Source organism: Microtus pennsylvanicus, chromosome 15 (assembly GCF_037038515.1).
Source record: "Microtus pennsylvanicus isolate mMicPen1 chromosome 15, mMicPen1.hap1, whole genome shotgun sequence".
In the NCBI taxonomy this organism is placed as follows: Eukaryota; Metazoa; Chordata; class Mammalia; order Rodentia; family Cricetidae; genus Microtus; species Microtus pennsylvanicus.
Window position 1 is genome coordinate 53,449,253 of NC_134593.1, and position 16,617 is coordinate 53,465,869.

At 43.6% G+C, this 16,617-nt stretch overlaps 1 protein-coding gene across 2 annotated transcripts in view; it reads right to left on the bottom strand.

Annotated features, from left to right (window-relative positions):
• The window catches only part of Klf12 (KLF transcription factor 12), a 377,546-nt gene that overhangs the window by 64,241 nt on the left and 296,688 nt on the right, over window positions 1-16,617 (bottom strand). For both annotated transcript variants that reach the window (XM_075949284.1, XM_075949282.1), the window contains exon 6: window positions 8,714-8,776. In XM_075949284.1, the coding sequence (XP_075805399.1) occupies window positions 8,714-8,776 (63 nt within the window). The remainder of the gene's footprint in view (window positions 1-8,713; window positions 8,777-16,617) is intronic.

Consider the following 16,617-nt stretch of genomic DNA (forward strand, 5'->3'; position numbering starts at 1 on the left):
AGCTATTGATGATAGAGTATCCTGGTACCATTGAAAAGATGAAAAACAGCAGACTCCAAGGGAAAGCATTCAAGTTAAAATCCCTAACTCCGAGAGCTTCTTTCCTACATGGCCGCTTCTAGTTTTGAACAGAAGGGGAAACCGAAGGTGCTACACTGTCAGGAGTCTTCTCCGTGGCTTGCCATTGACATCATCTTTTCCTTTGGGGAAACAACAATTCTTTCCCTTCCCCTTCTCCTAGAATATAGAATAGTCTTAGTTCTGTCTCTTCTTTCTTTGATCAAGGGCTGGACGCAACCAAGTGGGAAATCCATCACCCATAATGTGGCCTCCATTCTGGTGAGTTTGAGGGGCAATGTGAAGGATTTGCCGCCAGGCTCTCTGGGTCAGAACCACCATTGTAAGCCCTTCTGTGGACCTGAAATGCTTGCTGCTCGGATTCCCGTGTTCCTGATCTGCTTCCCCTTTCACTTTGTCCTCTTTCTTGTGCCCCCCCCCCCCAGGTTCTCCTTTGCTACGGCAGCAAGATTCTCTTAGTTATCATTACTTCTAATGGGAGATGCCGATCTGATAAGGCGGGCTAAATGAGCGAAAACATAGCAAGAGATGCTGGCTGCCCCAGAACGGATAGTGGATTCCTGCAGAGTGGGCAGTGGATTCCAGCAGAATGGGCAATGGATTCCAGCAGACTGGGCAGGGGATTCCAACAGACTGGAGAGTGGATTCTAGCAAAATGGGTTGTTTATTAGCTGTGAATTTATATAATGGTACCAAAGATACCAAATTGTTATAAATATTTTGATAAACACATCATCTATTGCCATTTTAGGATATTAAAAGATACATATTATTAGGATGCTTCCTGTGCCAAGACACACAATAATTAGTTTTAAGGAAACAATTGAGGGAACTCTATAAAGAAACCAGGGGTCAGATAAAGCCACAACAATAATGTGAAAATGCTTTTTTTGAAGTGATTGATGATGACTTTGTCGTGCTTATATCCTCAAAGAACCCTGTGTTTGTAAAAAGATGCCATTTCAAAAGGGCTTCTTAGATGCAAATCAAGACAAAATGTCTAGCACACAGAACTCCCTTACTGTTAAGCCTTTTGAAATTATTATTGCAAGCACTATTCCCTGCATATTCATAGACACATTAAGGGTTTTGATTGGCTTCCTATTTTAGTTATTTTTCTCTCAAATACTTACACTGGGCATAGCGTTACTTTGCTAGCAATGGCAAATGTTTTATGCAAATATATCTGTTGAATATTATGATGAGGGAGTAAGTTTCTCAGTCAGGTGTCATGGTGCACACCTGGATTCCCTGAACTTCACAGGAGGAAGAGGTCAATTTCAAGGCAGCCTTTGCTACATATGATCTAGGGTAGCCTGTGCTACCCGAGACCCTACCTCATACCTCCACTAAAAGTAATAAACATTGCTATTATATAGAGCATATACGCATACATATTTTCATGTAGGAACATGCTGCTTTGTGCATTGTACATATGAATAACTCCACCTGCTCAGGTTTCATTGTTCAGATGTTCTTTATTATAAAGTTTAACCTCTGAGCAAGTTTAAACGGGAAAAGATTCTGACAGAGGACAGCAGTGTGATGTAATTTCAAATTCAGGAAGCAACGGCAGTTCAGGCAGCTTCTCTGCAGTGAGTTACGCTTATGTGAAGACTAAGCACTCATTGCTATATAAGATGTACCTCCCAAATAACCATTATTGCAGAAGAGTCAATAATCATGAGAACTATATAAGCTGCTTTAGAGCACATAAATTAATGGCTTTCAGCTAGGCTCTAGCGAGTGTGAGACAGATGTATTGTCTTGATAGTGCTATGCCTACTGGTCCTTTACTGTGACAGTCCTGTGCATTGATATTCCTCTACCTGGTGGTCCTCTACCTGGTCGTCCTATACATGGGAGTCCTATACATGGGAGTCCTGTACCTGGCAGTCCTATATGCTGAAGTCCTGCACCCTTATAGTCCTATACTTATACTGGCTCCAGTGCCGACCAAATGACGTGAATCGACAGGATGGTGACCATGCCCTGACGCATGCTCCATGTCCGTACAGTAGGTCTACAATGTAATGTTTCTGTGTGCTTCTGAGCTGGAGGTGGATGAAAGCAAAACACTCACGTTTGTAATGGAAAAAAGAAATACCTCAGAACTGGTGACCTTCAGAGCTCAGCATGATCTTAGAATCCCAATTCTCATGTAATTAAGGAAATAACTAAAGAAAATGACCTCGCTTAATTTCTTTCCCACATCATCTTTATTGTGGCTACGAAGATATTAGAGACCAAATCAGCTGACACAAACAGGAATGAGAACGAACCTATTTGCTTCTTTTATCGTGAAGGTCTCTTGCTGAAATGTTAGGTGATAAAGGAATTTAAGGAAATGAGACTGAAGTTGCTGTTGTTCCCTTTCTTCTTTTTTAAAAAACAAAGCCAGTTTTGAAGATGAAACACAGAATTTAATGACTTGCAGGGGTCACCAAGCTAACTTTGAGGAGATGCCAAAGTTAGCAGAGAATGAACGAAGCCAGATATGCTGGTGCATGCCAGTAACTCCAGCATTAGGAGAGCTGCTGCAGGGGCGTGGGGGTTCAAGGCCAGAGAGTCTGAGGTCAGCTTGTGGTCAAAATAATTAAGTCAACATAAATAATTAGGCAAATAGAGATATATGATCCTGAATGGAAACTTTTTTGAGAATAGAGAGGTGCATTTGTGAGGGTTTAAGATGTAGTTTTGCATAGAGGCACCCCTTTTATTAAGAATTTTCCATAGAGGCACCCCTTTTATTGGGAATCAGGGTTAAAGTACAAACAGGTTTGCCGCTGGCATTGCTATGGCCCACTTACAGGGGAAAGTTTTCTTCCAAGCCAAACTCAAAGGCCTCTGCTTATTTACCAACACAACACCTATGGGTCGACAAAAAAATTCACAAGTGGCTATGTGTTTATGGGACTGGATTGTAACACAATGGACTCTACACATAATGTCCTATGCTTTTGTTCTGTAAGTCAAAAATAATAAAAAGAACTCAATCAATACTGCCCATCAGTATGGAATATGAAAAAAAAACCCAAGACGATGAGTCAAGACTGTAGCAGGACTGTTTGCTACTTGTCTGTCATGAGCAGCTATGGCTCTGTCATCCCTACCTCTGCTAGCCCTCGTGGGAATCCCATCGCACTAGTGGGAATTTCCTAGGCAAAGCTTCTGCCCAGTTTGCAAAGAATGGATGTTACATAATGTTGAGGATTTCCCTCATTTTGAAGTTGCTAGACAACTGCCACGTGGTAGAAAGACTCCTGGACAGGTGAGTAGGGACTTGGGTTTATGCCTATATCCCGTCCCTATAGTGGGCTCTCCCATTTCTTCATGGACAATGTGACCTGGTTCCCCTGAGCTGCAGATGCTTACAACTCAGAATCTGCCATCTGCAAATAGCCTGTCTCTCCTTAAATGGCTGGTTCTACTCCACATTCCTGAGTGGTTTCTCCTAGCAACAGCCTCAGTGTCTCCCTCTATTATGGGAAAAGCATTAAAGAAGAAAACTCATCTTACTTTTATGGTTTAAAAGCACTGAACTTCATCCCTCTCCGAGAATCTGCAAAGACAGTGGCCACATTCGCAGCTGTATGTGTGTAAATATTTAAGCTTAGTACAGCCCATCGCCGACAGTAAAACATTCGAGTAAGAACAGGAACTTCCTGCCCTCTGCAAAAACTCGAGACGTACACTTGTAGACAAATTCAAATGTTAAATGTGATGTGATCCAGAATGCCCAATTTGGCTGGAGACTATTTAAACTGAGACTTGCCCGTGTCTATACAATGTCAGGCATACTGGTAAGAAAGAAATCATAATTGAGATGGTGACAGCGACACCCCATAGAGAAAACTACATCTGCTTTTGTGAGGACAATTTCTATTTTAATGGGAAAAAATGCTTCATTTTCTATGGAAGCATAAAAACAACCATAAAGTCTCGGTGATGTGGCATCAAGCACCAAGGCAGGCAGTGACTCTTGGCACATGTGCCCGAGGCTCTGTTCACTGACTACCGTTCCCGAATAACAACAAATGTGGAGGGAAAACACAGGGAGAGGAAACTTGAAAAGCGACAGATGAAGATACACAGAGACGGTCAAGCAGTTGAGCACTTAGCCCAACCTGACAGTAACTGCCGCTCTAACCCAGCTATGGGGTCTATTTGACAAATATCCCCACAGAACCCTCCTGGTCCTGTCCTACTGCACACACGCACCCAAATCCAAAGATTCCAGATTTGGATTGTACCTTTGAAGACATAATGCTGGAAATCAGACTCGGAAATGGCCCCTCTCTTGTGAATTTGATAAAGCTTTCAGCAAAACTGTCTATAGTGAGTTAAAATCTAACTTCTCATTCAGTGTTTCCATTTGCCTGAAAGATCACAAAGTTTTTTTTTCCTTGCATTACCTTTTCCAGGAAAGGAAATTAAATGTTCCAAAAGAAGATTCCTACGGTGAAAGGCGGCAGCAGAACAAGGTACCCTAAAACACAGCAGTTTGGCGTAAGAATCCATGTGACACAGGCAGATGAAAAAATGCTGATACCTAAGAATCCACGTGACTCAAGGGAAATGAGAAGACGCATATGCTGGCTGGAGAGACTGCTAAGAACCTTAGGAGCATTTGCTATTCTCCCAGAGGATTTGAGTCTGGATCCCGCTATCCATGTGGGTGTTTCCCTGTAACCTAGAACTCCGGTTCCAAGGATCAGATAGTGTCTTCTGTTCTTTATGGGTATCTACACACGTATGTGCATGGGTGCACGCACAGAAACGCACACTCCAAAGTGAGTTTTAGAAAGCAGATACAAGAAAATCTCGATTTGCTCCCCATCTGCCCAGAAGAACAGGATTCATTTCTACGAGGAGAGACAACTTCTGTTAATCCAGGGGTGACAATGTTGGAACCTACCTAAGCAGCCCTTCCCTTTGACCTAGAGTCCCCCACATACCTACCATCCCATAGCTTGCCATCCCTAGGAGCTCCAAGTCTTCTCTCTTTGTCTCATCACCTCTCCAAAAACAAAACAAACAAACAAACAAAACCCCCTCTGGTAAGATGCTATTGGTGCCACAGAAGTCTACGTTTCAACATCCACTCATTCAGAGCCCCCTGTTTGGGACTATTCCGCTATGAATGTGCGGCGGATGTGTTCAGGAACCTGTCTTTGCTTTTCTCATGGTAGCCTCTCTGCTGTCAGCTAAGATAACAGGGTCTCAGCCTGTGAACCCAAGGGATAGTAAAAGGAAAATGGGTTTGTCTTCACCCTCTAACAGGGGCACTAGAGAGACACAGAGCAGAGGTCCAATGTGTGATACTGATAAACTCACACACCTGCAGTCCAAGGGCTTAACGTTCCCCAAACCAACAACCACTCCACAGTGTGGGGGCTGTGAGGAGGAGGTTGGAGCCTGCATCCAGACGGGTCCCCTTTCCTCAGTTGGTTCTTTATTAGATTAATTATATAATGACCAGAGCTTCTTTACTGTATCCTTCCATTCTTGTAAGAAGGCCTTCCTGCCATTCCTGAATCCCGGAGAGTGAACACACAGCTCAGACGCTGCTGCATCCTAACGCCTGCCACTGAACCCAGAAGCGCACAGAAAGCTCTGGGGCCCTCCATGTATTCACAGTGCTATGGCATTTTCCTCTGGTTCGGGTAGATGCTGTTCTGTTCCAAAAGACATTTTTGCCCACGTATTTCTTCACCTCCAGAGTACTGTTACCATGAAAGTGGCCAGTGGATGCTTCCTTGTGCCAGCATTGTGCAGAGGAAAATGCTACTTAAAAAAATTAAGCTCACTTTACCCAATAGCAGACATTGGCTTAGGAGCTGTGGGTCATGGCTATTGACTTCTAGAACCTACTGCGTGGAGCTAGATCTAATTCCACAGAGGAAGTTCAAGCCTTTCCATCATTGATGGATTTTAATTGCCTATTTGATGAACAGCTTTAACTGATTGGAGCATTTGTTAACCCATCGCACACATTCACAGTTCTCAACTCCTATGTGCAGCATTTGAGGCTCTAACGGAAGCCAGCGACAAGCGAGTGACGAACTTGACATCGGAGTCTACAAATGATCCCCAACTTCTATTCTGAGGAGAGCAAATATCTCCTGCCCCTTCTCACCACTGCTAGACGAGTAGTTAAACTCTCTGACTTTTTCATAGTCAATATTTCACAACCAAGTATCAACCATTCATCACTTCACGAGGAGTAGATGCTGGGTGATTCATGGCTTCTTCCTCGCAGCTGATTTATCCACACACCAGAGTCACAGTGTTTACCTAAGGAAGATTCAAGGCAGTATAGATCATAGACATGTTAGCTAGTGCCCAGCCAAACAAGTTTATGCAGGGGATCTATCAGTACTCCTGTTAGAATCAATTTAGAAATGTCTTCATCTTCTTCGGTGTCGGATTTCATCGATAAAGGATGCGGTTGCTCATCTCTCTGTTTTTCCTACTAATAATATGTCTTTACTCCAGGGTTTTCTGCTCTGGGATCGATTCTCTTCCTTTGTTTTTGCAGCACTGAGAATCAAATCGAGAATGTGTGAGTGTGCTAGGCAGAGGTCTAGCACTGGGTTGTAGCCTCAGGTTTTGGAACTGACTATAGGCATTGTCCCTCCTATATATTTCCCCCCCAGTAGCGCGCCTCTCCAGGTGCTCTTCAATAAAGGTGATAAGTGAGTCCGATGAACACAGCACCGTGAATACATGTCCACAGAGTATCGTCAACATTGCATTACCGAATCTCAGCTTAGCACGCATGTCTGTGAGCCTGAATATGATACCAGCATAAAGGCCCAGGAAGCAGTTGGGAAAGTATCAGGACTTAAGAGCTCTCTCTCTCTCTCTCTCTCTCTCTCTCTCTCTCTCTCTCTCTCTCTCTCTCTCTCTCTTTCTCTCTCTCTCTGTCACACACACACACACACACACACACACACACACACACACACACCCCTCCCCTAGAAGACAGCCCTCTGAGGATAGAAACCATGCTTTATTTATCTTTCTAATCTAGTGCTTGTAACAGTGCCTGGGACATAAATAAATGTTGTTAAATAAACATGAGTTGAATTTTCCCAGGGCTAGTAGTAAAATCCCTTTTGGTTATTTTCATGGATTACTTATTTAGAGATAAAAGTCTTTTAAACTTACCAACCAACTGACATGCTACAAATTCTGTAGGAACAAATTACCTTTACCTCTTGTGTAGAAAGGAAAAGGGAGAGGGAAAAAATATATTATTTATTCAGTGTTTCCCATTCAGCCCTCTAGAGCAAAGGGGCAGAAACCGAACCTCAGGGCTGACAGTATTCCCTAGGATCTTTGGCTCATGTTGCTCGCTGGAGTATCTCATGTTCCCTCTTCGTGGAGTAAACTTTCTTCGGTATAATGTGCCTTCAACTAAGAAGGTGTGCAAACTCTATAAACTCCGAACTGGACTCTAGCTTCTTCCTTGCTTTTCATTCTGTATCTCCTGGCTTTGCTAGTCTCTCACCATTCAAAGTCTGGCAGGGGAGAGCATGCTTTAATGCCTGAGAGTGGTTATCAAGGACGCCCAGCCTTTAGGCAGCCAAATAAAAGGCTTCCTCCTCTGGGCTCCGTTTCCCTCTCTGCAAAAAAGCAGAGCGTAAGATTTCACAAGAGCACCAGGCTATTGTGAGGGCTAATTAGACTTAATGGAGGAAGACTGATCAGGTGGTATTCAAAGTGCCGTTTGGATTCCTCAAATATAATATTGGTTAAAATTAATTAAATTAATATGGAAGTGGAATCTTTAGCACTCATCTTCCCACATTACAAAAAATAAAACCCCAGATTTTCTGATCAAAATCCGGTCCTAAGCATAATCTAAAAAAGTAAGACAGAGATCTATGAATTATTAGCCATTTTTGAGGTAACATAGTACACGGCTCAAGTCCTTCAGTTTCTTTATTTCTTTTATCTTCTTTTCCATGATGCATTATGAACTGGAAGGCTAATTTTACACAGTAACGTAAAGAAGCAGAATTGAACCAATATTAATCTATTTTTTTTGGTTTCACATAAAACATTTTTGAAGTCCATTAAGTTGTCTTGTCAAAGAATCATTTACCAAATGTGGTTGAAATAACTTCATGGCATTTCTGGGCAGTTCCACTTAGCATCGTGTTCAAGAAGTTGTCAGTTAAAGACCTTTGTATTGCTTCCCCCATCCAAAACAGTGAATAGATTTTTAAGGTTAAGGCTGAAGGGAGGGAGGGCATCTAAATATTAATACATTTTATTTATTAATTTTATAATAATTTCAATTAAGTTAAAATTTTTTCATTAGTAGCTGAAGGTGACACCTAAAAGACATGTGGGTTAAATAAGACACACTTTGAAAAGGAAGCACTATTTTCAAAGATGAGTTGGGTGATCTTGGGAAGTTGGGTACATCTGTTAGGTGAAAGATGCTACCCAGAGCGTTTCTGGTGAATGAACAGTTTTAACTAAAAGGAACCCTGTCAGTGTTTCCTTGCTGGTTTATTCCAGGCTAGTCTGGAGATCCATGGGACACTGCTTCCCTAAACCAAACAAAACGTCCGCAGCAATAAAAGATAACAGATATTCCCAACTTAACTTGCGTACTCACCAAGCAAACTTCTGGTTATTCATTCGGTTTCCCCGGACCCTGGAAACTGGGGATGGATGGACCCTGTCAACAGATAAAAGGAAGTCAGGGATTGAGAAAACATAATTTTGACCACACATGGGAAGGCAGAAAGAATCTGCTCCATCAATAAACAAATGAAGTTCATTTGTTCTCTCTTGTGAACTTGACCATCTCTTAGTAAACAAATGCAATTAAATTCCTCTGCTTCCAACCCAAAGGCTTCTTTCTTTATCTCTCCCAAGGTGGCAAGGCATCTGTGTCAACTGTAAAGGTCCCGAGTGCAGTACCACTGGTTTCAATGAACAGATGTACTCCCTCAGCAGAAGACACCGTTACTGAAGATGTAATCCTGGCCTGGGGGTAAGAATGAGTAAAATAGCATGGAGGCCATGATACCTGCCCTCATAGAGCCCTCTTAAGTCTGTTGCCATAGAAACTGCACAAAGAGACAGTTAAATGACCACACTTTCAGTCAATTTCTAAATGTTAAAGTCAAGAAGACAGCAGGACCTCATCCACGTGGCCAGAAACGGGCTGAGTGTAAACAGCGCAGGATGGAGGGGTGAATGGTCATTTGCAGGAGACAGGCTTTCTAAATTGATGCGCTCTAGCTGAGTTGAGGAAGGAGTGATTTCAGAACTATAGCAGGCAAAAGGAGTAAATATATAGTTTTCCAAGCTTCCTAGGTTGGCGTCACGCAGGGTTTGAATTTAAAGGTGCTGCTGGTATCCTCCAACTGGGGCCGGTGGCTGGACACCCTCCGCTTTGAGAGTTATCAACTGGCCAAGGAAGCAGTTTGGCTACTTCAGCTGCCGAGCAGCTCACTTCTTGCTTTGGACTGCTTGCCTAGGAGTCCTGATCTAGCCATTCTTAGTTCAAATCATCATCACTCTTCACACATTGCTTTGACTCACAGGGAGGGAGGAAAGGAGAGAAAGAGAATCAAGGAAGGATGAAGGAAGGAAACAAACTTATCTTAATTAGTTCTAAGGCTCTGTTAAAACCAGCAGCCCAAGGTCCATTCGCACCCCAGCCCCTCAATGCTACTCAGTGAAAAATCACATCAAAACAGAAAGGGCAGGCCAGCCATTTTGGGGGTGGAGGCGGGAGCGCCATCTTTCCCGAACCTGAGTTGGGTGGCACTTTGTAGCTGATTTCCTCTACCACCCCTTATTAGCATTCTTTTTCTCACAGCCTTCTCAGCGGTGGCTGCAGCTGAGTTGCTCAGCACAGATTTTCCGCTCTGCATGGGGGAGGGGGCGATAATTATGCAGAAAGATGGAAGCAGGCCAGGCAGCCCCTCTGCTGAACTGCCTCATTCAAGCGCGGCCCACTTCCTGCTGTTCTGCAGCTACAAGGATCACCTGTTGGTCTTGGCATCTGTCCAAGCTGGGGCCTGGCGGAAATGACAGTGTCAGCTAGAAATGAAAGCCAGCTCATATTCCAGCACCTCAAGATACATACTTATCTCTCTCATAGATGCTTATACATATCAGACACACACACATAAGACTTACATAAAAGGAAACAAAACTCATGTTCCCCTGTCTTCTTCAAACAGAATCCTCAAGATGAACATTTGAGTCAAAAAAATTTACTCCCTAGATGACCAGATAAGGCCATAGACCAAAGGGAAGCTGCAGGAGACCACCAGGAACTCAACCCGGCTCCTTTCTGAGGCACTGGTCCTCAGAGTTAAGTACATTTCCAGAAGTTGTTTGTTTCAAGTATTCCCTCTCCACAGCACGCCAAGTCCTTTAAACCTTTAACCCCTTTACTGCGCCCTGCTTAAGCATAACTGTACCCGGGATTTGTGTCTTCCACATGATCAACTCTAGCCGCTACTATAGCAGCTGAAGTTGAAGGATCACAGTGTCTTATCACCGCCCATTTCACACCCCAAGCGCACACAGGCGAGGGGCGCTGGGCTTCATCATTCCCTAATCACAAAACATTCTAGACACTGGTGTCTTTGAGAAAAAAAAAATCGGTGAGCCTAGATGAAAAAAAAAATTCTCAATACATGGTTCCCATCATGGTTTATTAAATTTAGGGGGAAAATCCAAAAACAAACAAACAAAAAAAAACTTCTGATACTCTGTATGAGCAAATAACAGGAACAGTACTTAAACTCAACCTAGGAGTTGAGAAATATTTTCTTCCTCTGAGGGTACTTACTTCGCCCCGAAACGCAGACAACAATTACATGCCAGCTATCATTTAAATTTTTATTTCTTCAAAAGGACATGCCGCGTTCCGGGGAGTTCCAGTTTTAAATGGCAGCGCCTCTGCCGGCTACCAGCCTCTTTCTACATATAGCAGCCAGGCAGGTAGCAGAGGCAAACACCCAGTAGTATAAACTCCTGTCTAATCTGCATGTCATGCATTATTCATGACCCTCTGATTTCTGCACCTGCATCTCGGCAGGAAGCTTGCTGGGCACATTCATTATTCTTCGCGCCGCCTCATGCAGGCTCCATTACTCCTGAGCCACTTTGTTCGGTAACTAAGGGTTCCAGGCCTTGGTGCTAACTGCTGGATGTGAGGAGAAAAGGACGCACCAGGCTGAAGCTAAGGATGATCTTGATGTTGTGTAACATAGCGGATCTGACAAGGTTCTCTACAGAGACTGATTGCTATGTGGGCTATTGCGGCTCATGCGGGGTGATTTACACCGCGCGTGCAGAAGAGACGGAAGTCGCACCACCGAGGCCCTGTGCACCAATTGTTCTATTTATACATACTGACTCATCTGGGACGGCAGCCTGTTTATAATTTCACTTAAAAAAAAATTCCTGCTACGTTTGAAACTTTTTGATATCTTACCATAAAGACGACTCTTCTTTGGGTGCAAGTACTGAGCCTGCTTCCCATATCCTGTGTTATAATGACTGTTGGAGTTAAGAGACTACAACAGTCTGCTTTTGAGTGTCTCTAGGGAGTTATGCCAATGACTGGCAGGAAGATGTGGGATGTGAAGTCTGGGTCCTGGACACACATTCTGAACCACTGAGGAGTTTCTGGAGTGCCACGCTGTTCCACCCACCTACTAGGCATAGGAGAGCTATGGCAACTTGGGGCAGCAAGTAGAACAGAGACCAAGCCAGGCAGGGTGCAAACTGTATAACCAGCTTCCATGGGGTTAGACCACAGCGCTGCAAGCTAATCACAGGGCCATCTAAGGCAAGTCACAGCATCGATCTGTATCTCATATCCTCAGCTACGGAAGGGACATGGTACCAATATGGAAACCACACGCAGGACCACAGTCTGGAGAGTGTAAGGGGGCTGAAATCGTCCCACTATCCAGTCACATCACAGCCACCCTAGGGTCACATGGCCGTATGATACTGGTGTCAGCAAACACTGTGTTGTCATCGGCATCAACATATATCTCATACAACCATGTACAGTGCGCAGCATCCGACAGCAATGCGCACTGACCGTCACACTGTTACAGTTACTTTAGAGAAGACTACCCCTGCTTGTGCAGTAAAACAAACCAAAAATCAACATGTTCTCATCAGTACTGCGGATTGAAACCAGGACCTGTATATGCTAGCCACATACTCTCCCACTGAGATATATACCCAGCTCCACTCTGACACACGTCACCATGCATCCGACATCTCATTCACCAGGTCCCCTGGCGCAGATATCTATATCATCCCTGTTTTCAGATCTGAGGGTTGGGTTGCAATCTTCAAATCCCAGTGTCTGAATTTGTCCATCTGTACTTGCCCACTTTCTTGACTCAGTGATGGTGACCATCTTCTAAACTTTTCTTGTCCTCCCATGCCCAGTTTGCCAGCCTGAAGCACTAGTGTGTCTGGGGCCTCCTTCCTATGTTCTCCCCTCTCCCTTGTGGATGCTTATTCTGTTATTAGTTGAACATGTTTCCATCATGGCTACGATCACCATCTCACCACCTACACTGTGACTGGATTAGGTAGGTCTTGTGGGTCACACTCCACCAATCTGGCCCTCTTTTACCATGTCATTCTGCCCAATCACACTTCCAAGGAGGTGTCCATGTGGCAGGAAACCCAAGCACAAAAGTGGGCAATTGCCCTAGACTCTATAAGCCTAGCTTTCTGAAGATTCCCCTGGTGCAGAAGTCTTAGATCACATCAGTATGCCATGCTTTCTTCTGGCTAACTTATGTTTTGTTATAAGAATTCCATCCAGTCCACAAATGCTCTCAAAAAGGGATATCTACCCCAGCCACCCCAGCCACATTCAGGCCTCGATCAGACAGGGTTTCTCAGTCCCACTCTTTCCCTGAGGGGACAGAAGGAAGGGGTCACCTCAAGAAATGGCAGTGTGACTAACAAGGCTGCCCTGTGAAAGAGAACTTGCTTCCTACTGACAAAACAGGATAAACTCTACACACCGAGGAAATCTGAAAACAAAACACCACAAAACAAAATCCAACCAACCAACCAACCAAGTAAATGAATGCACTGACTGTCCGGTTCATGTGCCCTGTATCAGAGACACTCTTCCTATTGAGAATGTCAGAATAAACTACTTCACAGACCAAGAACATTTTCTGACAGGCTGCTACCCTATGTGTGTGATTAGATATTTGATAACTCTTAAAAACGATTACATACTTATGCTTGCTATTCCATTTATTTTTTTCTATTATGTATCTGGCCATACTTTCATCTACAAACTAAGCAAATGGTACAAAAGTCCTTTTAATAATTCATTTTACTGCTTTGTTGAGGACTTAGAAATAATTCCACAGTTATTATTAAATATCAACATGTTCTTATGCAAAACATATGAAATGATTTAGAATTGGATTTGCTTTAATTCTTACAGTCACAGCACTGGGAACAAATTCTCACAAGCATTCAGGCTAGTCCAGATGTTATTCTAATAGATGCACTACACCTGGGCAAATAATGAGAATCCAAATCATCAGATAAAGTGGATCCTTTTTATTCTTAGCAAAAAATTTTTATCTATGATTAGATGACCCCCAGAAATACCATATACCAAAGGGTAATGAGAGATCTCAGCGGTAGGGATTTCATGAATAGGTGTGAACCCCTGGTTTGTAGTTTCACACCACTAAGTAGAACCAAAAATTTTACATACAAGCACATATGTATACATATTTATGTATATATACAATGCTTTTCTAGTTAGTATACGAAACAGATTATTTCATTATGACACTGTCATCCATACATACGTTGTCATTGCACCAGCATATATTTTTTAATGTTCCTTTTAGGACATTTTTGACATCCTTTCCTATGCAAGTATATTATTACTTTTAGAGGCGTGGGGTGAACTGAATCATCACATGAAATTAATGTTATAATCATTGTTTTCCATGTTTACTGTAATACTTTTTCGGATGCTACAGACACTTACGTGGGTTATGGTAAACAGTGTAGAAAGTAGAGCCTGGGAGATGGACAAGTCAGTAAAGGTCCTGACACAGAAGCATGGGCCCCTAAGTTCACATCCCCAGAAATCTAATAAGATTTGGGTGTGGCAGCACACTCAAGGGACCTCAGTACTGAAAGGCAGAGATGGGTGGACCCTAGCCACAGTTAAGTCCATGGTCTTCAGGTTCAGTGAAAGAGTTTGTCTCAAAAAGTCAGATGAAGAATGAGAGAAAAGCAAATCTGAAATTAAACTCTAACCTCCACATACACACTCAGATGTGATATGCACCTGTAAACACACGACGTGCCACAGGCACGCAACACAACAAGAAGAAATGCAGCGTATTGAAAGGAACGATGGCGTTCATTTCTGCTGCATATTGACAGAGGCTGCAGATCTCACAGGAGAACATTTGGCATAAGAAATCTATTCACCTAATGTCATCCCTCACTACCTCTCTTGCCCTCACCGACGTGGTTACACTGAGTGTTTTTCCTCACACCGCCGGTGTTGTGTGTAGTTGATGTGTGCTCCTCAGAGGTTACCCACAACATGTTCCTAGTTCTCACACGATGGGGTACCCTCCAGATGCTGAATGAAGGGTACAATTTGATGCATACTTCATTTATATTGTCTGTCTCTCCAACTCCACATGAATGCTTCAAGAAGGCATTCCTCTCTGTGTTCACAATTGTATCTCCACTACCTGGCACCACATAGACACTCAACAAAAAGGAGTTGTATGGGGAGCCCTGCTCTCCTACCAAACTCTAATTCTATGGTGAAAGAACAAAGGCTGTACTTGTATAAGTCACCAACGGACCCTTGGGACTTGGCGCACACAATGTCCAAGTACACAGTAACAAACGAAGACACAAAGCTTTCCGTTTTAAATGTGATCTATTTCACCAACTTACTGAACGTTTATCTTCATATCTGGAACATCAGTAAATAAGTAATGAGGTCGGTCTGGCAGGCATTGCTTACTGGTTGCCAGGGGGAGGTGCCGGCACTGAGGGCAGCGACTGACTAGCTGAGGCCAACAAGTAGCTGCCAGAGGATTGGAGGCGCAGGAATGAGGAGGAGTTCCAAAGTCATAGGAGCAAAGAGAGAATTGCTTCAAAGTGTAAACTGCCAAGATTGCATGAGGAGAAGACAGGATGGATGGGAAGGGCAATTCCCAAAGACAGAATGGGACAGTAGTGGGAAGACATTGAGAGAAGAGGTCACCTCAACAAGTGCACTGAAGTTGTGAGGTGAATCATTCCACCTTGTCAAAGAGGGGGTTTAGAGACATTTGAGACCCGAATGTGAAGACGGCATTAGAATATAGATGCTCCAATAAATGCCTAAAGCATCAGCAGTTAGGACAGAGAGCTGTAGGATATCAGCTTTGCCTCTACTGCTCAGAGCTATGCATGGATCCTTTATTGCTTTGAATTAGCCATCACGTACCGGATGCCATTTACTTATACCTAAATGTAAATATTAACCAAGCATTTCCTGGACCAGGCAATGTCTTAGGCCTCTAAATGGATGGTAGATGCCTACGTGCTATGACGGTTGGTTGCTATTGACTTTGACAAGAACCCTGGTTTCAGGCTGCCCATCCTACAAAGTAAGTGCAGGGAGACAAGGGTCCACACTGTACCCTGTGCTGAGCAGTGCCAGGGCAGTTAAACCACTGAGGGGACAGGAATAAAGCTATGCAGTAGACAGAGACAGTTTCTAGCCGATAGATAGGGGAATTTTAAAGGGTACATTTTGCAGCTAGAGAAAGGGGAAAAGGAATTCCTTCTGGAGAACGGGAAATGCTTTGAAAGGTGGAAACAGACAACCAGAACTGTGAACGGTGGAGAGAGCGAGGCTAAGGGAGCTGGCAGTCCTAGAGGGGCCGAAGATTAAGGGTCTTCGTAGTATGCTAAATACTTGACTTAAAAGAATTAGAGGACAGCTACCAACGGATTTTGTGATTAGATATGCTACAATCAGGTTTATAAACAAGAAAAATCATCTTGGCAGTGCTGCCGTGCATGGCCTAGGGGGAAATGTGTGACTCATGAAGACCATTTGGAAGCTAAAGTAATAATGTCTCAGATGGCACAGGGGAACAGTGGTGGGCAGAGGAAGGAAGAGGAGGATAGATGCGCAATAAGCTAGGATTAACAGCAGGTGTGCTGTTTCACACCTGCGATCAAAGTTCATGGTGGAGGCTGAACGATTGCAAGCTTGAGATTGGGCTCGGCTATCTGGTGAGTTTAAGAATAGCCTGAACTGTGTAGGAAGACGTGTCTTGAAAATGCCAAGCATGGAGATGTGCGTGGCCAGCATATACGAGACTCAGGGTTGGACCCTCAACACAACACACACGCCACCCCCATACACACCCACTTACAACCAACAAAACAGAAGAAGAAAGAGAAGTCAAACTAACCAACTATGCGTCTATCCATTATAACTCGCTGTGTGGAAGA